Raw genomic sequence first — 24,704 nt, 5'->3', positions numbered from 1 at the left:
TTTATTTTTTTTTGAAATGCAGTGTTTTCTAATTACAGAAGTAATTAGGGGAGTAGTTTTTAATTAACAGAAGATACACATTCAGCATTCGTACCTCTGGAATCTAGTTCAACGCTGGGCAGCCTTTTTTCAACAACACTTTCAGCACTCTAATTACGGTTGATAACTTTTATTAATAATGATGAAGATAATATATATAACTACATGTTTCAGTCTTGCATACTGATTAATGGACTTTGTCAGCTTCCCTTGTTGCATGCTCATAATTGCTTTGTAATTTGTGTAATAACTGTTGGGAGGAAAAAAGAATAAGAAGATGCCAGTATAAATGTTCATGCTAGCAGTTGTCATTATAATGGGAAGCACGATTCTGGATTTATTTACCTAAAGCTATGAATAGATTGCTCTTCAAGGACTCACCTGTGTGTATGAAGTGTTGCTTTGACCAGAGCCAGGGCAGAGATAAAGAGCATCATTCATTAAAGTATAAACATTTAGGGCTGCATGATTGCAGCCAAAATGATTATCATGATTCTTTTGATCAATATTGGGATCACAATTTCTCATGATTATTCATTGAGCTAAATGTTTGTACAGGACTTTCACTTTTTGAATAAACAGAGCACTGCGATCTCTTCCATTTTGTGCTCATATTTCATGCTCGTATGCAAATCTTTTCATCAAAATAAGTACTAAAAGAAGGCTCGTCCTCACCTGAATTCAGTGATACAGTTTTAGCAAAGCGCCTCCTTTCCTGAACATCTGCTTTAAATAGACACTGCAATTTAGTCATATTTCATAAACATCTCACATGTAGGTTACAGTAAAGCTATTTTGGTAGTTGTGCATAAAGAAGGCATGTTTTCCCGTTCGTTACTGCAGCACCACTCTGACTAACTGGGTGTAAACTTTGAGTATAAGTCTGCTGTTTTTGCCACACACTTATATGGCTTTCTCCTCCCGTTCCACCATATACATGTAACCAAAATCCCCTTCAATGCGGTAAAACATCCACATCGGACTGGCAACCTACCGACTGAAAATAGGAAGTTTCAATGAAGATTTTGATCAACCAATCCATTTTTTGGTGAATTCGCCAACACTCGTGTCTCTCTGTGCAAATACTCCACCAAAACAATTCAACTCATTACTATTTTGCAGGGACAACATTGGCGTTACTGCCAAAGATTATTGCGTTGGATCTAAAGAAGTACAACCAAGCGAGTGTATGCCTTTTTTAATCCCAAAGTGGGAAAATTTGGAGTAATGGGAAAGTGCAAGCATGTTGGAAATCAGTACAAATAAACAGTAACATGCATATAATGTAGTATTTGACCAGGTTGAATCCATTTGATTTTGTCTACATGGGCTGTTATCTATTAGCTAATGTTTCTTTAAGCAGAGCAAACAAAATATTGCAGGGATTTTCAGTAAATCTAAATTGTGACCTTAGTTAATATTTAATTAATCGTCTTGCCCTAAAACGCTGTATAAAGAGAGTAAACTGAAGATCAACTGTCTCATGAGAGAGCACTTCATAGTCACCCCACGCATGTATTTTCCAGATAGAATTAGCTAGACAACATGTAATGGGGATTTTTTTTTTGTATAACAAATGAGAGAAAAATATACCAATTCTGCTGGTACTAAACTATATGGCAGCAGTAAAACACAGAGCTGGAATAATAGAGGTTGTTTTTATGGTTTTATTATGTACCTGTTATAAAGGGCAAATTCAGGAAGGTTGAATTTGAGTTTTACTGCATTACAAATAAAGTGATTGTGATAGAGTTTATGTTACATTAAAGAGGACAGCACAAGGATTCTCCATGTGATAAGATTGTATTGATCTTAAAGAGCAACATAATTCTGACCACGTTAGGGCTTTGTGGAGATGGAAGATGAATACTTACTCTAGATCTCACAGAACAGTGTAAGTAATGTTTGAAGAAAATGAAGTAACTAGTTTCATTTATTCCTACTTCATGCCCCCTCAGCATTTTAAAGGAAATCCATATTTAATATTATTCAGAAAATATTCCATATAAATCACAATTAGGCTAGTGCTGAACTAAATTTGTATTAATTAAAGCATTTATCCATCTGTTCCACATCCAGCATTTTTTTGTTGTTGTTTTCTCAGTTTCATCACTATGGAAACTTTATACTCTTAATGTGCTGCCCCTTTTGCCAGTTTAATTTATCAGTGTGTAATATAATGGTTACAAGCACCATGATTTGACAAAAAAAAGAATAAAAAAACATAATCCCATAGTTAACTTGATGCACATCAGTGTACAGTCTTGTAAGTAACACCATTTGAACATGTAATTTCCTGTTTCACCTGGAGACAGTATTTCTGACCCACTTTCTGAAGCTGATGTATTGCCACTTTCCTCTTGCCTTTTTTTCCTGCGCAGCAGAAAAAAAAACACTGCTAAGAGTTTCCCCCAGCAGGGATATTTATTGCCAGTCCTGTGGATTGTCCACCCCCTGCCTTCCCCCCTACCTCCCCCACTGTGGTAAATCACAGGGGAGGACGACGCTCAGTACCACTTCTGTGTCGAGGAAGGTTCACTTTTGCTCAGGTGCTATTCAGTAACAGGCACCAAATGTTCTTTTTGATGGAGGGTAAAGCTGACAGACAGCTCACTCTGTCTTGGTTATTTCCTTTCTAACAGACGTCATCAGCTCAATTAACTGACTGCGTCATTTAAGATCACACTACCGGCTATGAATACACTACAGAGCTGATACACAGTTGTTTTGTGCTGGTGGGTTATCTCAACATGTGCATTGTGTCTGGCTATGTTCTTGTTTACAGCTGATGGAAACACTGTAGAAAATCACTATAATCCCAGTGCAGATATAGGATGCATACAGCCTAATGTGTCTGGGTAAGATTCTACATAAACACATTTAATGCAAGTGAACTTAATGTTTGATTTTTTTTTTCTTTTAAATTACACCTGGAATTTAAACAGCAATTGAAATAGAAACTGCAGTTAGATCTGTTATAATTCCTTTATGCATTTATACTTAAATGGTATTCTGAAGGAGAGTGACATGAGGTACATTACTAACCTGGGCCCAAGTAATCACAGCCTTTGCTTTTAGCATGATTATATCTGGATTTTCTATGACTAAATAAATTTCATACTAGAGAGAGAAATATTTTAAATGTTCCCTGTTGATTTTAAAGTGTGACATCCAAAGCTGTCTATGTTCGAACCTGTAGGTGTTCAGTCCTCAAGCATACATCACCTTGGACAGGGAATTTACAGATTAGCCTCAGTTAATGGAACAGATCTAGATTTAGTGTTAATTAGCTGCTGCCCTTAAATAGTTGTTTAAATCTCCCCAGTCAACCAGGCTGATAGCCTTTAGAATTACATCACTTACTGGATGACTCAGATCAGCAGGTTTACCATAAACATGGGATGCATTTCTGTTGATGTGGGACCAATCGGGCTTAAATTATACTGTCAGTATAAATGATTGTTTTTGGTGGCAGATGTGACCTTTCAGTCAGAAATAAATTATATGAAATGTGGTTTTGCCCATGTTTTCCCTGTTCATGAAAGGTCAGTCTAGGTGAAAACAATCAGATACGACGGGGCTACTTCACCAGCCAACTGATAAAAGCAGCCGCTGTTATCTCCTCTCATAACCATTCACTTTCAAAGCATGTCTTTTATCAACACTTACAGTTGAAGGTAGTTAATGAATGTGCCGGCAAGGATGTTACATGTATTTCAATATTATTCAAATGACTGATGTGGTCAGATTCATCATGCAGTTTGTACTGAATCTCTATTCTAACTAGCCCTGTGTGCATAGATAGATATAAATTGGGTTTCATACTCAAGGCAATAGATTGCTATACTGGGGGTGGGGGGGGTGGGGGGTGGGGGGTGGGGTGTCTTATCAGCTGGATTGTGGACAATGAGCTGTCTCAGAGTTTGAGCACCTCCATGGTCTGATTTTCCAAAATGCAGCATGAAGTTACATCAATGCACTTGTGCACGTATGGAAGCAAACAATGACAAATATGGCACAGACCAGACAGCACACTGTGTGGAAACTCTGTAGATTGCATTAACTGATATGTCATTATCACATTTTCCTCCAAAGCTTGTCTTTCTCTGTCAAGGATGTGTCATCTTGTTAAACTGTCAAGTGACAACTATTTTAGCAACCAAAATGACCAAGAGATCATTTTTCCCCCATTATATATTATATAGCAATACTGTTGTTTCATAGCTCTGTTTGTCTTTGTCATATCTATGCTGTTTGTTTTAGCTATGACAGATATTCTATAAGGTTTTAATGTAAATGATTACAGAGCATTGAATAGTTCTTTTAAAAAATTTAACAAAATTACATTCACTTAGACAATCCTGGCCTGTTGCTTCTTACAAAATTAATTTTCTTTGTTTCAGCAACACTGGAAAAGAATATTGTTTTTTTTTTTTTTTAATTTAAGGTCAATTTGAGTGAATTCTGTATTACAGTAGGCTAGTATCATTAGAATAACAAAATAAAGACGTACTGGTGATTCCATAATACTTTCATAAACAACAAACTATAATGTAGTCATCTTAGCATGTTTTTTCTTTTTCTGTTACTTACGTACATCTGTTAAAAACAAAAGCGCAGCAAACATCTTGTTTGTAGATGTGTAAGCTGTTTGAAAAGTTTTGTGCAGAAACACTCAGAGTATTTATTTTACTGAAATAACTGTCAAGGTGAAATGTTTAATTATGGAATAATTACCAGCAACTGACAGGAAAGTTATAGTAGTGAGGTTCCTGCTTGGTTGTGATTTGTTTGTTGCTGTGTTCTGGGCAAACTGCCTTGTTGCAGGTTGCACATACACACGAGGCTTCACTGTTACAATGGGAGGCACCTCATGGACGGATTGTGTATCAGAATGGTCTGACATCTCAGACATATGATCTCCATTGTACAATGCCAACTCATCTCCATCCATTGAGCTGTTTTCATACTCCCTTTGAGCTTCTGCCTCAAGGCTTCTGCAGCAGTAAATCTTGCTACTGTAGGTCTGTTAGCCACAATTCACTGCCAAATATTGACGTATGGTTATTAGAAGTGGGGAATTACAAGAAAACCAATGTATTTAATGTGGAAAAAAACTGTACATATCCCTCTGGAGTCATAAATGACCCCACACAACTTTCCACTGTCCTTGGCACACAAATAGGCCAATTCCTGGAAAAAAAAAAAAAAGTATGACTACTTGGAGGAAATGTAGATTGTGAAAGTTGTAGTGGAAAACATTTTTCCAATTCAAAATATCACAGTGGAACATATAAATGTACAGCTACGACCACACTCGATTACTTGAAGATTAAATAGATTTGTTTGTTTGTTTTGAGACATATCAATTCAATTTATTTACATATACATTACATATGATTTAGATTTACTGGAAATTCACACAAAGAAGAAAAAAAAAGAATCCCTATGCTGGTTCCATGTATATATTACCTGTATGCACCAAGCACTGAGCAACTGTGCAGGGCTGTGTGTCATTTTGATGCACTGGCTCAACTACAGTACTACAGCCTCCATGTTCATCACATGATGCACACCGGTCCATAAAGCATTTCTGCATACACAATCAATGGAAAAGGCTGTAAAATAGTGAACCATTTTTTCCTCCTCGCAAAGCTCACAAAATGACTGTTTTTATTGTCAGAATGCAATCTAGTTGATCCACTAACATTCTGAAAGTTTATTTAAAACATATTTTATTCCATTCATGTGTGCAGGGAGCCAGTGGAAAATGAGTTTTAACCAAATCTGACATGATGATAGCGTAAAAGACAGAAAACCACCTAAGTCTGTAGGCCTCATCATTTGGCGACAACTAGGGTCTGTTAAAAATTGTTTAAAATGCATGAAATACTTAGTGAGATATTTGAATTTGGACCAAAACAATCAGATGGGCAGATGGAGGGATGGATGGTTGGTTAGTCAATGGTAGGGCAGAAAGAAAAACAAAACAAACCTGGTCCATGTTCAAGCACTGACTTGCTGCAGGTCAAAATATATTGCATGAAAAAATATGATATTTTCTCACTGATTTGCTTGTAAGTTAGTGTTACACACTGTTATTGCTCTTTAGTAACTTGTAGTATGTGATATGAATGTGCTGAATAATTAACAGTTTTCCTATCTAACCACTTTCCAACCAGGAGAACAGCTTAGAGGCAGAGCTGTCATTTATTGGAAGCCGAATTAACATTGTTTTCCATTTTGCAGGATTAGCAGAGTAGAAATTGCTTACTTTAGTAGATTTTGAACTAACAGGTTAAAGTGTTTCAGAATGGAGGGTTGTGTATGCATTCACTTTCAATAGCACTCCACAGAACGGTCAGCATTAATCTAATCCACTTCATTCGCTCTGAGGTAGGGCTGTTCTTAGTTTTGGCAGGAAGACCACATAAATGCTATACTAAGCAATAATCTCACTACTACTGTGGAGAATCATGTGACAGGCAGCCATTATCTGGACAGCCCGAGACAGACACTCTCAGGCCTGATTATATCTTTCTGAGCAGAGACTATCACTCTTGAATCTAGTCTGGCTCTGTGGTACCACACACGTCTGACAGTGCCCTATTAATGAAGCTGAATCAAAGTGTGTGTTTCAGGGGATCTAGTTTTGTTCATTTGAAAAAGAAAAATCCATGTCAGTGAGTAATTGTGAAGTTCAAAGGAACAAAAGAGTGATGTAGACCAAAGTACACCTACGCCTGACCAAGCAAGTTCATATTAAGTGAAATACCGTACTGTGCAAAACTTTTAGTCCAGGGAGGCATCTGATCAGGGATTTATAATGTATGATGCATGATGCCAACAGAATCCCTGAAAGTGCTGGGCTTTTTTATTTCTTCCATTTTTCAGACAAACGGGCAATAAATACAGGAATGTGGGAACAAAACCACAATAAGAAAATTTACACAGTAGTTATTTACATACATAGTTAGTACAGTAAGTAACATACATTTACATGCATTCCATGCAAAATGAACATTAAAATGGTGCACCCTACTCATATTTAAAAGAATAATTTCATGTTTACAAGACCATACTGCATTTACACATGGACATAGCTTTAGAACTGCACTGCTACTTTTGGAAGGAATTCGAGCTAATTGTGTCAGTGAGAAAACAACGTTTGTTTTTAACCGTGCTACACCATAAGCATAGTAATATACTTAAAAGTGTGCTATCGTTGCATTTACACAGCTGCTATGGAATGAGTTTTTACCAATCATCATGTTTTGTGATGGGGTAAAAATGCCAGTTTTCAGTTCATACAACTGTTTTGTTTTACAATTTAAACCTCTTCAAAATAAAGTTTTCACTGTGCAAAGTTGGATTTTCTTCAAACACAAAAAGAGATTTGGGGGACTGTAGTTTCACCCCCTTGTACCTGTACACCCATGTTCTCTGATTAAACCCAGCACGCTTCCACAGCTACAGCTCCTGAGAATCCACACTTCAAAAGATGGTATCACAGCGGCTATTTTGGTTGAAACAGATTCCCCTAGATTTCATTATAACTTGGTGTATAAAGCATTCTGATTTGTGCTGGTATGGTGGTTACAGGTGGACAACTGAGCCTAACTTGAAAGCCATTTAGAAATTGGCTTTAAATTTGTCTCACATTAATTTTTTAAATACAATGATGAAAATACAAACCAAAAAAATCACCAAAGACAAGCTGATAATGCATCATTTGAGCGTTTTTCCACATGACATCTACTCTAGTCAGATTGGCTGCTGTTGCTTTTTGTCATGTTTTACACTTCGAGGTATGCTCACTGTGCTGGTAATAACATTGCAAAAGGTAGTGAGAAGTAATGATACAGTGACCGCTGCTTCTGCTATGTTAGGTTAAAAAAGTACCAGCCAAACAAGCAAAAACCGAACCTGAAGAGGTCTTTTTGTTCAGGGGAGCTGTCCTAAGTGATTTTAAAGGATAACACTGATTTAGCAGTCTGAGCTTGTATGGCAGGACATTTCACAGCCTAGGTGTCCTGACAGTGAAATCCAGTCATCTTTCATCTTGAGCCTGGACTTAGCAACTGCCAAGAGTCCTGCCTTTGGCGCTAAAGCTGCACTCAGACTCATAAGGGGCCAGAAGGTCAGAGAAAGTAGCTGAGGGCAAGGCCTCGCCATAGAAGTTAGCAACAGACTCTTGTCATCAGTTTAAAAAATAAATGGCTGTAATATGGCTCCCTCACTGTGTCCTGACCGAAGAGCTTGCTGGTTCTTTTATTGTGGATGTTGTTTGCTAGAGCAGATAAAGACGGGTGATGAGATATAAAGGCAAGTGAGTAAAGTATGATTTTGTCAGATTTCAATCCAACATTTAGATTTGCTCTGAAGGTTATGCACATCGTCGCGCAATTTTAAATGCAGAATATTTTGAAATTAACCTAGTCTTTTAGAAATGACTTTTCCATACAGCTAAATTGCATCAGTAAATATGTTTGGAAGAAAACATAACTGCGCCTGGTTTATGTTTTTGATCAACATAAAGAGGAAACCTTGTTATTACTTCTATAATGATCTCCTGCAGAGAGTTCATAAATATGATGCTTCGTTTGTGCAAAGCAAAGATTGAATCTGAGCAGAATCCAGCTGGTGAATACATTGTACCTAAATGTAATTGGAAAAACTGTTCGGATGTATTAACAATGATTTCTAAGAGACAATGTTGTCAGAAAATTGTAGACACCAACAGTCTAAAACTTGCTTTTACTAATATACATTCCCAACACAATACGAGAAGAAAGGATCTCTGTGATTGCAATATAATATAATGAGAATGAAAGTGGTCCTAGAGTTAATACCCCAATGTGTAGACTTTGATGATGGCCTTTACTGTCACCAGATCTCAACCTATTTAAACACCTATGGGAGATTCTGGACTGATGTGTTAGACAATCAACAATCAATCAAATCAATGAAAATGCTAAATGGCTTTCCATTTTTAGGAGGAATGGTATTCAACCCTCCAGTGGAGTTCCAGAGACTTGGAAATCAATGCTAAATTGCATTGCAGTGAAACCGTTGATGTTTTTTCTTTGAATTTGTCACCGTCTGTAAGTATTTTTATGGAAAAGAACACATCTTAGCAGGATGTCTTTATTTAGCATATCCAAGAGTTGCCTTTAATAGACTTTCTTCCATAATTGTCAAGATAAAAGCAAGAGTGGTAAGGAAGTTTGAATCAAGTCCTGAGTCCTGGAGTTTTAGTTGTTGCCACCACCTATGTGACTTCAGTGAATAACTTGGAAAGTATAATGTCTGGTGCACTAGTGGACATGTGATAAAATGTCTATCGAGTCTTGTGACGGAAATGGCTGAGTTAAGGATGATACATTTTTTAACACAACTAAGAGCAGTCACACTGAGAATCCAGCAGGATGTTATGAGCACAATGTAAGCCATGCTTCTACAAAACTTCACACTGATTTGGAACAGAGAGCTGTCTGTATTTGTTTCGCATGGGAGCCGGCAAGCTCTGTTATTTCTTGTTCCCTCCACCAAGAAATGCACACCACAAGAGGTCTCAAGTTTTAATTAAATGGCATATTTATACACTGTGGATATTGAACTTCCCTCTCTCTCAACATGCTGGCAAATAGGCCACACAGTTTAGAGTTAGCCTATTAATTACAATTTTGTCAAGTCACAGCAATTGCAGTAAGTAATTATCATGTTCTCAAGAGTATATTGTGTATTTCTGTTATACAGCTGTTTAATAAAATATTATCAACACTATAGTCACTGATTAAATTAATGAAGACTTAAAAGTACAGGCACATTGCAGCATAAAATAATCAGTTTCAGACATTCAGCTTTCAGTACGAATACATATGTGATTTGTAGAGACATGTTTTTACATTGCATTTTATCACTGGCAGCCACAGTATGAAGTTACTACGCCTCATCAGTATGCAGAGGGGAGCTCAGCACCTCCAACACCTCTATTTGCAAAGAAGCTCTTGTAAAATCAAGCACCAGAGGTGAACTTGTGGTTTGATAACTGCCGGGCTCATTTTATATGAAAATTAATAATTGTTATTATTCCTTAATGAATGAAGGCATTTCTGGAACTATTTTTTGAGTTATTTGTTTTCTTTTTATCCAGCCCGCAGTTTATAGTTTATTCTGCAGTGGTGTGCTTGACTGCTCTCCAGCCATTCATCAAGGCACTGCTTTCCATTATTTGGTGCAGTCAGCTGAAACTGAGAAAGGCTTTTGGGGTGGTATTGCTCATTCTTCCTCCACTAACTCTCTGTTCTCCTAGACAGAGACGTTCCTCGTCTTTTTCACCTTATGCCCTGGATCAGTGGTCATTAGACGAATCAGGGGAATTATGTATGCAACACGGTTCTCTAACGATTTGGTTTTCAGACATGGTTTCCCAGCATGCCATGTTTTTCATGAGTATCACATCAAAACAGCGCCGAAAGATTTCCACATCAGCAAAAAGTGATAAAGCACTCAATTTACATTCATCAGCTAACCCCTCTTAATCCTCCCTTTAAGTACAGTCACAGAGAGTTCTATCCTCCTCATATTCACATTCTCTAGATACCCACCCAGACCACAAGACTCGCAAAATCAATAACCTAAGTATCATATTCTTGGCTTCTAATATTGTCAGACTCAGATTCCATCAAGGCTACGGTCTGAGCTGCATTCTGATAACAGCATGAAAAGAGGCTGGCTGAGATGAAATGAAATAGTTTATTGCTAATGTACACTCAACAGCCAGCCATTCTGAACATCTGTATTCATATTTAGACTCTACACCTGCTGTACTCAGCCCATCCCCCACAGAGCCGAGGAGCATCTACATCTAGTCTGTGTTTTAGCAGACATCTGTTTCCGTGGTTCCCCTTTAAGAATCTAATCATCAAATATTTGTGTTTACAGTGAGGATGCTGTAAAGATGCTATCTGCTCTCCCCATTTACATATCTACCTAATTTTAGCTGTGCAGGTAAATATTTGATTCATGAGGCAGTGTCACTTAATTCTGTATGGAAGTTAATGCCACGGTGGAGAGATGTGTCAGCAGCATTCTGACTGTGTGAAGCACAGCAAACAACTTGACTAATCTTGTGTGTGCTGACATTGTGACTGATGATCAGTGTGCTGGTGGCCCACCTGAATGTGGACCATAATCTCCCGGCTCAGGGTGATATTGCCAGTTTCAGCTTTTACTGGAGTGGCCTCTTTGCTTTAGCACTAAAAAGCAGCTCTCAGATCCATGTGATTTTCATAAAAAAACATTGTAAATGAGAAAGCACCGCCAGGGGACCAATTATAGCTTTAAGAGTTGGGCACATAAGCAGGCTGATGTTGGAAATGCGTTGATTTGTGGATAAATGAGAGAAGTGAAAACTGATCCATTTTAAGTCAGGAATGTTCAAACCCCCAACCCTTTGTGGCTTTTAGTTAATTTGTTTTTAAATGCCTGCTTTTGTGTCTCTTATTGGTCATTTGTCCTCTTTGTTTTAAATGTTTCTGCTTTTCTATCATTTGTGAAGCACATTGCATGTTGGCAAATTATAGTAATTTATATTAAAGGATGTTTGTAACAAGGTCATATGGGGATATCGCTGTTTAATTTATAAAACAAGGTCACCACTAATGGAAAAATATCATTTATGCTACACAGTTAACTGCTCAATATATACATCTAGAACATAATAACATACATTTACTACAAACATATATAGATGTTGTGTTTGTTCAAAAAAATGTTAAGAAATGATGGCAGTTTGTTATGCTTTTATGTTTTTCTTTATAAGGCAATTTGGTGATAATTCTTTGGGCAATATGAAAACTGAATCCGTAAAGGTTTTAATACATTGTCTCTATATTTCTAAGCAGTACTTGATGTGTGAAACAATAAGTGAAAAAGGCAGAATATCCAAAGCATGTTGACTGAAGAGATTATTAGCCTAGTCTAGTAGTGAAATTGAGGATTCAATATTTATATTTCACATGATAAATAATGAACTTTCCAGGATAAATAATGACCAAATATGACACGAAAAATATGTTTCATCCACTCTACTTCATTTGAACGAGGAAAATCTATTTTAATGATGAAAACAGAAAGCTAATGGTTATCCACTTTTGTACAAAGGTATCACTTTGGCAGTTTTCATCAGTTTTGATCAGGAAATCCCACTGGTTTAAATGGAGGCTTGGTAAGAATAAACATATACTGAGAATAATTTCTTTAAGTAAATTTCAATGTGTAGACCTCTTAACTTTACATTTAAGATATGATATATTTACTAAACATAGTGTGCATATGTGCTGTAATCCGAGCTTCTCTCTCAAAATTGTGGCATTGTTCAGCCATGCATACATGTTAGTGCATGTGAGTCCCTCCCTTTGAAACTGGTGGCCCTGTATTTCTAAACAGACTGAAAGTGACCTTCTATACTATATCGTACAAGTGGAAATTCAGTTCAGCCAGAGCCCCTAAAACACAAATACTTTCAAAACAAGGTATTTCCATATCTTAATTATTATGTGCATTCATTTAATTTCAATTTGGTTTTAGATGCTAGTGATTGTTGCATACAGAACCTTAACCTAAATATTATTCCAAGTTTGTTTTAGTGAAAACTCACGTAAAATGCCCCAATAGAGCCACGTGTCTTTAGCCTAATAGTCTTACTTGTTAGAATAGCTGAAATGCCCTTTAAGTGTCAGTGAAATGTTACAAAAATTGGCAAATGATAACTTAAGTCTTTAATAAGTGCCCTCCAATTAGTATGACATCTGTCACATTAATATATAATGCAAATTATCAAAGTTCAAGGATTTTCAAGGCTCATAATTTACAATTTAAGAGTATACTTCCTCATTTAGCGTTCACATTTTGTAATGCAGTAAAAACCCTGAAGTTGTAGAATGGGTTATACTCTATAATGTGTTAATAAAGTCTGTAGTCCTTTTTTGCCATGTGAATTCAATAAGTCATTTGAACCAGCTGATCCTTCTGTATATTCTGTCATACATAATACATCATCTTGGTGCTCTGTGTGCTTTTACTGTAACACATTCCATAATATCTTTCACACCTTTTGCAATATTTTGTGTTAATTTACATTTAAAGGCCACATCAAATCCCTTGCCTTTTATATTATTCCAACTTATGAAAAACATATCCTTGTATACCAAAAACAGTAACATTTTCATCATTTAATTACGTTTCAGAAACTGACTCAAATATTCACTCATGAAAAAAAAATTTAAAGCAATGAAAAATAGCATTTCAATCATCCCAACATTTACATTAAGTTCTTGCAGAGTAATGATACTTGCAGTTGCTATGGATGGTGCAGAAAAGAATACTCTCTGCTCTCTGGGTTATTTTCGCTTTATAAAGCTGATTATCCGAATAACTGAATGCTTTAAAGTTGCAGTTTTTGATAGCTTTTAGTATAGTCAGCGCATCATTATGTCTTATAATATCACATCATGTTCCTTGCTTCCTTTAAATTGTCAGACAGGCAAACAAACAAAAACGGTTCATGAGCCCACTGTGCTTGCATATTTATCCAAAAAGCATCATCTGAATTGTCTTAAAGATCTCAAACCATCTTTTCAGCTTCTTTATGTAATCCAGTCAAGCATATTCATAATATACAGTTGCACATCCAAGTAGCCTGTGTTTCATTTTGATTTTCAGTGTGGGCATATCTGGCTATGTTTGCATTAGCCTATTCGATAATAGATGCGCTAGTTGTTGAAGACCTTTCAGACTCACTTAGTCCCATCAAACTACTTTGTTATCTTCTCTCAGGCTGAAGCTGGGTGGAGCTGGTGAGATTATGAGGGCACCAAAGGTTAATAACCTGAAAGGACCAAATAAATGTCATGTTTTGTTTTGTTTTACCTGTTTTCAGTGTTGTTTCACTCATTTAACAATTGTGACTCTTTAGCTGGTGCAACTAAACTACAGGGCATTTTTTAGACTTAAATTTGGTGTATAATAGAAGGAAAAGCACAAGTATTGCTTATTACTTTAACAGTGGCTTTGCTGTATGTGTTACATTTAGCTATAACAGTGTGGCTGACCCTGCATGCACAACACCAGGACCTGAATCTGAAGCAGCTAAAGTGATTTGAGCCATCATTCATTTTATTATTTATGTTATTTTATTTTGCTTGTTTGTGGTATGTCAAATGTTGTTATAAAGGGGTTTGAGATAGATATTGATCGATAGTCTGTAAATGCCGGCAACATTTTTAGAAGAAATCTAATCAGGCAAAATAAGTGAAATTGTCTGTGTGAGTTCCCTGTGATTTATGCCTCATTTGATCCATATTACCCTAGTACAGAAGTTAAACCCCAATATACCATCATCCTTTTTGTTATATTATCTGATTGTAACCTCTGTTGTTATAATGGCATAACCTTCTTCTACCCTGTATTATAACTTTCACCAGGTTGTAATATAAAGTGTTAACACATATTTTTGTACAAAAATGTATCATTTTGTGTACCACTTAAAGAGATTATATTGTGGAGTATCTCTCTTAGTCATGCACGGAACATATGCCTCTCTAAAGGTTACCATACAGGGTCACACAGCACAGTCTAGCATTCTTGAAGCCGGTTGTGATTCAGTGACTTTCCAGAATATTGTTTGGCACTGTAGTGTAGAAGTAAAGCCAGCCACCCTCCAATCACCATCTGAAAATAGAAAAAAAGAAATACACTCTGTAGCTAGCGCTAGGGATTATGTTTCCTCAGAAGGGACAGCATTTTCACACTCTAGACTGCTACAGAATGCCAAGACAGTGGAATTTCATGAATGTATTAGGTGAGGACCAGTTAGCTGCAGTGCACCCAAACCTGCACTGATACTTCTTTTTAAAACACTACTCCTGACACTGCTGTGCTTCTGATTATGTGATAACCCTTTATTGGCCACAAAGGCATAATTAAAAGAAACTTAGGTAATATTTTTTATTGCTGAGGCAATTCTACATCCTCCAACCAGTGTAAAATCTGAGGGATTGAGCATTATACTCATTACCGTGTGGAATTCATCTATTTTCATAGGTTTTCTGTCAAGAGTGAGCAGCATACACTGGAGACAGACGGCAAAGATACTGGAAAGATGACGGGATGGATGATATGAAAAAAAATTTAGACTTTTGAACTGACAATATCACCTCCACAGGGTGGTCCACACACAATGCACCTGCATCCATCATTTTCTCTTCTAATATAATGACATGCAACTGGTTTTATTGAACTACCAAGCTGACATTGACTGCAGATGAAATATATTAATAATGATATGATGGAATATTGATGTGTTTACTAATGTGATATTGTGATTGTCTGTGAAAATCATAATAATAATAATAATAATGATAATAATACTAACAGTAATGATTATAGTGATACTGCTGCTACTACTACTACTACTACTACTACTAATAATAATAATAATAATAATCATAATCATAATAATAATAACATTAACAATAATAAAAATAGAGTGTGCTAAAATTAGTAAAAAAAAATAAACTTTTTAAAATCCATTTTGAGTGATTTAAAAGATGTGACTGATGGAACAATGATCAGAGAAGTAATGAGCATATACGCCATGTGTACTGTTGGAACAATTTCCCCATTACTATTTATAGTCAGCCTCACCTTCACCTTTAGCTGACAATGGTCTCCATCAGGACAATTGAGGTCAAGGAAGGTCCACAGACCTTTGGCTGTCCCAGCCTCCTCTGCTCCCCTGTGTGAGCTGGACTAATGAGGCAGACAGCTGCTCCCTTAGTTGAAATGTCTCTGTGGTGAACTGTACCTGGGAGAGGCACAGACAATGTCACCTTCAAATTCTGACACATTATTGTACAAATGGAAACCAAAGCAGATCTGTAAAATCAAGAGAAAGCATGTACAGTGATTACCTTGTGGACAGTGAAAGGCTTCCAGGCAACTGCAGCACATTCAACTTCAACATGCTCTCAAGAGCTTTAACACAGTTGTTGTTTACTGTCATCCTTAAAAGGGCCAGTCTTGTCAGCCTCATATTAACCCTACACTTTGTCTTATCTCAATTCCCTTCAAAGGAGCATTGGTTTGAGACATCTGTTTCTGAGGCTTGCTAGAGTTCAATAAAACACAGGCAGGATAGAAATGCTTCTGCAATGTAATTAGGGGACTTTGCTGAGATGACAAGTACAAATGTGGAATAAGAAGGTAAAATCCAGCAAGGCTGGGTGATTAGGCCTCATTTGGATGTCTTCTGCACACTGTGACAAGCGGCTGTTTCAGGGCACGGCAGTCGCTCGGATCGAAGGCCCACAGTGTCTAGGATTATGTGTCAATTTACCACCCAGCTGCAGCTCTACACTCTACAGCAGAACATGACTACCTCTAATTAGGCCATGCTACCAATTAGGGCCCTGCAATAAGGCAGCAAGGAAGGCACTCTGGGAAAGTAAAACCTACCATTGTTACCACCATAAAAAAAAACAGTCTTCTACCTCCAACAGCTGTCCAAGGTTGGAGACCGTGTCAGCCAGGATCCCATTAAAGGATCTTTGGTTTACTGTGATGTGATGAAGACATTAATGAAACTGGACAATAGGATGACAGAACATTAACTCTGTAAGGTGTCTGAATGGTACATTAATGTGATGAGTGTAAAAGGCAGTAACAGCCAGTCTGAAACATCTATCTAGTCATGTCACAGCCATGACCTTAAACTCTGTCTTATTATCCCACAGGTAGCCAGGGTCAGTTCCCCATAACTCAGAATGTGACGGTGGTGGAGGGGGGCACAGCCAACATGACCTGTCGTGTGGATTACAATGATAACACTTCCCTCCAGTGGTCAAACCCTGCACAACAGACTCTGTTCTTTGGGGACAAGAAAGGTAAGTAATATTCCCAGGGATAATGGCTGTAATGATAAAATGATGAGATATGATAAAGATGTCTGAGGCAGATTATATTACAACAGGAGCCTTAATCATTAATTTTTCAAATTTGGAATGTTTAAAATCGCCCCTGCCTGCCTGCAAGCACACAGTTTGACTGAATACAGGAAAATGACTTTATGAGAGGGAAATAAATGCCTTGTCCTTCATGTTAAAACAGTCTTTTAATGAATTTATGTTTCCATTGATGTCCCAGGGCACAAACTAATCAGAAATAGGCTGTTTTTGAAATGTACTTTTGTAATCATGCAACACTGACAGTGCTGTTTACAACACTGTAACGCCTGTGGATTGTGAGATGATTGGGCTTAATTAGTATTTTAGCTGCCCTACATTTGTATAGCTGTTTGGATGTCACTCTGAGAAGAAAGTACACTGTTGCAACCCTGTGAAACAAGTCTTGAACCAGAATGAATTATGATTTGCTCTCGCCAGCCAAATCCAATTTAAAGGTGACAAAAGTCTTGAGTTGATAAATTGGAAATGGGGTGAAAGGGAGTATAACAGTGGACTGGTCTTGTAAGGGTTGTGGTGTTCATCTTTCAGTGTTTCTCACAGCATATTACCCATTTCATTTATGCTGTAGCTGCTAATACAATATCATTGGTTCAGTGATTGAAGATGAACTTTCCCTCTGAATAACAATTGTTGGGAGAGAGATGCCAGCAGAATGAGAGTCACAGCCTGGTTTCAAGAAATACTTTCCTCCCTCACAACTGATTGGATTTAGTAATGAGGTCTAAGGTGTTTTATGAGATGAAATTACTTCCAAATACAATTAAATGAAAGTTAACTGAATCTTAAACAGATACTCTTTTGTGAATGGTGTGAATGTACCCAAAGGATTTAAACTCAAGCACAAGTCATCAAACCAAGCCCATTATTTTTAGAGTTATTTATCTGCAGTATTGAATATTTAATTATTTGATTTTGCAGTACCAGTTTTCAAAATAACAAATTCTTATCAGAAAAAAACTTCAAAGTCTTAATTTCTTTGTTGTTTGTAGAGATGTAACGTGTGAAGAATTAAACTTAATCGTTTGGTTTTTCATTCGGCATAAATGGTACCAGTTAACTGTGTTTTGTTCATATTTCTTATGAATACAAAGCAACAATCTGTATTCACTTGTAAATATGGAATGCTGCTGCTATAAGCATGTAAAGAGAGCTTAGAGAGCACAATGCATACGAGCCACTTTGCCTTTCTTGGGCAACCATTTATACTGCATGACAGAATCCTTTTCCTAAGCAATAAGGATGACAAAACGAATGTAGTCCACTCAGCAGAGGTTGCCAGGGCTAAGTGTGGGAACACTTCCTCTCCATCTCCTACAGCCAAATGAAAAGCTTTATTGGCACAACTAATACGATGCCTGTGAGGCCATCAGGAGGAACGGGAGGCGTGGAACAACACAAGCTCCATACGAAGAACAGGGTGGGACACCTGGGAAGAAATCTCTGCTGTGCCAAATCACCAGTTAATTGCTTGGCAGAAGGCTGCAACTGTCCTCCTTCTCCAGTTTGTTGTGCCTTCTTATAGAGCCAATGGAAAATGTTAGATTCAACCTTATGCTACCTTTCAGTCCAACAACTAGCTGCTGACTGACTGAGCTTGAGGCAGGATGTTCTCTCCTTCTGATGAACAGCCGCTCATACACTGCTGTCTCTGAGTAGTTTAGATTATTGCAGCTATGTTACATGTTTTTAGGTATTTTTTTTAACCTGCTGTTTAGATAAATACGACCTCTTCTCTGTACTTGTTGTCTCTGTCTGTTGTCTGTTTTGTCCACCTCTCTGTGTACTACAATCCTCGGGGGAGTTCATGACAGCATAGCCATATGTTAGCATTTGATGCACATGCAAGTTTCTCTCATTCTCACTTCACAGAGAGAATGGGAGTAATCTGTCATTGTGCATGTGTAATCCAATGGAGAGTCATCTTTTACAGGTTTTATGTGTGATTCTGGATGCTCAGCTCATACAAATAATGATGCTGTGAGGCATTTTTCTGAAATCTACTCATTCCCTTAAGCTTGGTATTAAAGATAAGGGCATTTGTCTGGATGCATTTGGAGTTTGATATAAAATAGTGCGGCAGGAAAAGGACTATTAAAATGACCTTTTAAATTCCTTTGAGAAACTATAGTGAACTAAAGAGAAACATCTAAAAAAAAGTAACCTGACGTTCCATATTATATCAGCTGAGTTTTACAGCTGCTGAGTAAAGTAAGACAACATCTGATCTTTGCCCTGACTATAATTTGCTCCATTTTAATTCAGGACTGACAAATGAGAATATGAAAAAAAGAGTAGCTCTTTCAGCCAAGGAGAAAGGGATTTTTGTGTCTCTCAAAGACACTAAGTACCATAAACCTACTCTTGGTTGACAGTAAGCTAGGTAGCATATGTAAAGGTTATTTTTGCATCAAAGATTAATCATGTCAGTAATTTAAGTAAGGGCAAAAATAAATAAATAAATCACAGTTTTCCAAAACTGTGTTTTCAATTTGCCACATCTGTGATAAAGATTTGGTTAAGTTTGGATCACTTTAGCTACCTAGATGAATATTGTTATAGTTATATAGTTATGGTTATGGTTAACCTTATGACTCTAGAGGCACTGAAAATAGGCTGTATCTGTTATTAAGACATAACCAGCCACCATTTTCTGAAGGTTGCTGAGTGACACACATTTAATGATAATACTACTGTGATAAACACTGATGTCAAATTGTTGTGCTTCATTTACGTTTCATCAGATCTGGTGTAGTCACAGCTGGGGATATTTAGATCAGGTTCAAAAATTTTGGTGTTTAATGGCTCATTGTTTAACTCTCTAATTTACATTTTTGATTAGGCAGAAGTAGCAATGTAAATTTTAGTAATGAGGATAAGGAGGCTCATTGTATTTTAAAGTTCTTACATGTGTCTCTACTCATTCAGATCAAGGTTGTTAATTCGAGCCTTACAGTTGTGGAGCTGTTACTGACTGAAATTGGGAATGGTTTTGGTTTTTTTTTGGTTAAGATAGTATATATATATATATATATGTATATATATATATATATATATATATATATATATATATATATATATATATATATAGCCTTAGGTTGAAATGGTTGAAAGTGATGAACATTGGCGGTTGCAACCGAATATGATCGGTGATCTCTGATGTCCAAGTTCCACTGATACTTTGTACACCAACAATTGATCCCTACATCCTGCCTTTTGCCTTGCCTAACAGTTACACAATACCTCTGTGCATGCTTTGTTTGACCTCATAAACACAGGTAATTCAAGGCATTTTAGCAAACAAGCCATGCCATTATTTTATGGTAATGACTGTATCTATTAATGACTAGACTACTTCAGCTGACCTTCTGTTGATTTGATTGCAACATGCAACAGAGGAAGGATCTTAAGGGTGCATTATTAGTTTATAAACCCAGTGGGAGACCTTAATTCCAGCAGTGCATCCTGTAAGTTGTGACCTAGAATTTGTCTACACAGCAATGTTATGTCTTAGAAACAGACCTGCAAGGAGGATAAAAGATACGGTTGAAGGTAGAAAGGAAATAGTGGCTTGCTGACCACTAAAGCGAAATGTATTGCTGGTGAGAGTGTACACGATATCTCATTCCATCCCATAAGAGGCTCAGTCAAACCTTGTCGATCTCCAAGAGATTATTAACCTTGCTGGATTCCCACATTCGATCCATATGGGTTGGACTGTCTCTGTGTATTTGTCTGACGCTGAACACAGCCTTCTTCTTATATCATGCCAGCTGGCTCTTTGGCACGCTCCTCCTCATCCATTATGTATATCTGAGTCTTGGTTGATTGTTGCCACCTCAGAGGCTTCAGACTATACTATGGCAAAGACCAGCATGCACAATCGTACGCATTATTGCCACAGACCTGAGACAACAGAAATAGCATGCCTTAATAGCTAGGCCAATGCATCCTTCATACATTAGGCCAATTAGTGGTTACTGCAAGGGAGCAACTCAGTTGGAATGCCACAAGGAAAAAATTGATTTAGACCATATGTCTTTTGTAGAATTATCCCTTTTATTTGTTACTGGTGTTATGAATTATTATTACTGAGCTGGACAAATGAGAACAGAGCTGTCCTTTGCTGTCTTCATTATGATTTACTTCACTTTTGGCTTCTCTGGGAAAAGGATAAAACATAAGTAGTGAGGCTGCAGAGAATGGTAATGACATTCGTGGAGGCATACAGAATGGAAGAAGAACCTTTTGTCAGATATGGTGAATATGAATAATGCAATTAATGGAAAGCTACTGCAGGTTGCATGTCAAAGGCAGATAACAAATTGTACATTTGATCTACCCTGTGTGCAGCGATATAGAGACGTACACAGCATATACATACACGCTGTAGCAGGTTGTACATCACTTTTTCTCATTTCAGTTCCATCTCTCAGAAGTTCATGGTTCATCATTCATGACATTTAATTGGGGCATTCAGTCTGGATCATAAAGGTCACATAGCAAAATTGATCTTAATTGGCTTGTAGTAATCAAAATGCTGTTATGTGCTAAATGAATGCTCTAATGTGAGCATTAAAACATTCATTAGCTTGAGAGAATGGAGCATAATTACCAAGGATGCAATTAGTGGAGTGAACACCAATGAAAGCACATTTAAACCTCCATTCTAGTAAACATACAATATTTGTTGGTGGGTCTGTTGTAAGCAAGTGAGTGACATTTACCTCAGCTGGATCTCAAATATCTGTACTAAATCTATTCTCAGTTTGAAACTGACTCAACCACAATGTTGTTGTTTTCACTCTTGTTTTATGCAATGTGTTTGCTTTAATTTACTTTAAATAACAATAAAACAATACAAAAATGTGAAAAGGTGTCAAGAGATAGCATATAGAAAAAAATAAACAGAAAGTGCGAGAGACTGAGGCATACCATGGAGCTGATGGAATAAATGGATTTATTAGATGCTTTCCCTCATTTTCCTCAAATGTCTGGGGGAAAAAAATTTTCACAAGTGACAAGCCATAAGTTTGTTCTTACAAGTGTTGTTTACTTTTCAGTGACTGTTTTTACTGGCGTCAAAATGAAGAAAGGTTCTCATGGCCATGTCTTTCTTCAGGGACTAATGGGCTTTTAAGTGTACTGGTTTACCTCCATCTTCACTGAAGTGTGCATCAACCATTATGGTGCTATACACTCAGCTTTTATAACTAATGTGAAGAGCTGCTCTTGTGTATGCTATACTAAGCTCTTACTGCAGTCGCTTATTAAATATATCTATAGAAGATTGAAAAATATGTTGCATTTAAAATCCTTCAGAAGTTTCAGACCCATTTGAAAAATGTCAGGTTCCTTTTTACAACAGCTAAGTCATTGTTATGCATATGTCTGCTTGTAAACCAACAGAATTATGTAACCCCACACAGCACTTGTTTAATATAAATTTCATTTAGAGAATTCATATGAAAAACTGCTCTCAAAGCCAGAAAAAAAATCCCACAGTGTACAACCAGGCTTCTGTCAGTGGGCTGAGAAACGGTTGGACAAAAATATATTCCATCTCATTATTCACTGCTTGAAGAAGAAGGTACGTAACACAGTTGCTGGAAGAATTCCTCCCTCTTTCCTTCCATCCTTCAAGCACTGAAAATTAGCCCAATTTGAGTAGCGTCTGCTCTGTGGGATCTCTGAGAGTGCGGGCAGTGACAATGGACCTCTGGAACAAGGCTCTTTCCTTCTCTTAATTGCAGCCACATGTGTGGTGGGAAAGAGCCCCCTGCCTGCACCACTATAGACCTGGAACACGTCCAGAATCGCCCACACAGTCACTGTGCGAGCACAGCCAGCAGCAAACACAGTCTAATTGCAAAGAGTGAAGCCCCTGGCTGGAGAGCGGGTGGGGGGGTGTGCCAGGATGCTGTGTTCTCACTGAAGGACAGCTAGTGCTTTCACATTTCAGGACTAGCTCAAAGTGGTTACAGGCCGTGCAAAAATGGCCAAATGGGGACACACTACAGATGTAACATATTTTGGCTGAACCCGAAAGCCATCAGCTTGTTTCCAAGACTAATGGATAGATGTAAAATGTCCTTTTCTATCTGGACTGTCAGAAGATGCTTGATCATTTTGGATTAGAGACATTGGTTAACATCTGTCTGCTACTCACTGGAGTGCAAATGCGAATGCCGTGTGATAATTGCTCTTCCAGTTCCCCTGCTTCCAGCTTTATTTCAAGGCAGAGCTAATGTAGCTACTAACCAGACTGTCAGCGGGTCTTATATATGTCAAAACTGCACACCATATTTTAGTATGTCATTTTAGCAGCAGTTTAATGTGTTAAGTCCGGTGCTTGGACATAGTACATTCAGATAGCTTGCAGCAAAATTGGCCTGAATTGTTAAAACCTAATCTGACAAACTCCAGTTGTCTCAGGAGACCACAGTTTGGTTTTCTACTGACATGGTTGGTGGTGCAAAGGACTGTCAGGGAAACAAGGCAACATTACTTTGCATCAAAGGGCCATAGCAACAGTGTCCCTTGCCCTGAGGGAGAACTAGGGTGTCAGTTTTACTGATTTGAGACAGCCTTGGTAAGGCCTCCATCACAGGAGATGTACTGCTGCCATGCTATTAAGCTGGCATGCTGCAAGGCTGCAGCATACACAAGGTCAGGGTGCAGATTTATGTTTCTGCCTAAGCAGAATGAACAGCACAAGAGCTATCTAGGGTTTGGGAGAAATGAACCTTTTCATCACATTGATTTCCTAAAGCACCTGGAAAAAAGCTTTGTCAGCCGTTGGCATTTGGGTCTGATTGTGACGGATCTGCCCACAATCTGGGCCTCTAGCCTGGATTGGATTCTAGGAGAATGGTTTCCTGGCCATATGCTGTTTGAGTAATAGATAACCCTTGTCTTTGGGTTATTCAAACCTTTGTACATTTCATTCGATCATAATGTCATTGACCCACGTGCTGTGCAGTGCCAATGGCTGTCTGACAAAAATGCTCCAGTCAGGACCATCTTTTGTTTAAATTTAGGTTGTTTCTTAGCTTTTACTTGGATTCAGCCTATCAGAGACCATATTTTAGCATCTGCATTTACATGTATCTCAATTTTGAATAGTAATTTGATGTTGTTTTGGAGATACAGAAAATGAGCTGTATTCTACTTGGTGCTCAATGAAGTTATCAGTGGACTGTGCTGTCTTCGGCAGAGGTGGGTAGTAACGAGTTACATTTACTTCGTTACATTTACGTGAGTAACTTTTCAAAAAAAATGTACTTCTGAGAGTAGTTTTACTTTGCCATACTTTTTACTTTTACTTGAGTAGATTTGTGAAGAAGAAACGCTACTCTTACTCCATTACACTGGGCTACACTTGACTCCTTACTTTTTTATTTACCACATTAGATATGCTGTATTTTGCCCCAGAGAATGCCCCAGTGGATCTACCACATGACTGTGTTTCACCAGTCAGACGAAGCAACAATAATCACGTGACTCCGTTTCACCACACGTCACCCTGCGGTCAAATGAGCACATATGAACCGTGGCGGCATAGCGGCACAAACTTTACACACTTAGCAGACGGGGAATGAAAAAAGTGGAGGCGTTAAGGTCCTTAACTTGTCATTT

At 37.6% G+C, this 24,704-nt stretch overlaps 1 protein-coding gene across 3 annotated transcripts in view; it reads left to right on the top strand.

Annotated features, from left to right (window-relative positions):
• cadm2b (cell adhesion molecule 2b) overlaps positions 1–24,704 on the top strand; it is a 146,068-nt gene that overhangs the window by 98,916 nt on the left and 22,448 nt on the right. For all 3 annotated transcript variants that reach the window (XM_035944755.2, XM_023262914.3, XM_023262915.3), the window contains one exon: positions 16,839–16,988. In XM_035944755.2, the coding sequence (XP_035800648.1) occupies positions 16,839–16,988 (150 nt within the window). The remainder of the gene's footprint in view (positions 1–16,838; positions 16,989–24,704) is intronic.

The sequence above is a fragment of the Amphiprion ocellaris genome, chromosome 7, assembly GCF_022539595.1.
Source record: "Amphiprion ocellaris isolate individual 3 ecotype Okinawa chromosome 7, ASM2253959v1, whole genome shotgun sequence".
NCBI lineage: Eukaryota > Metazoa > Chordata > Actinopteri > Pomacentridae > Amphiprion > Amphiprion ocellaris.
Note: the sequence above shows the minus strand (reverse complement) of the source record. Positions and strands in the feature narration are given on the sequence as shown.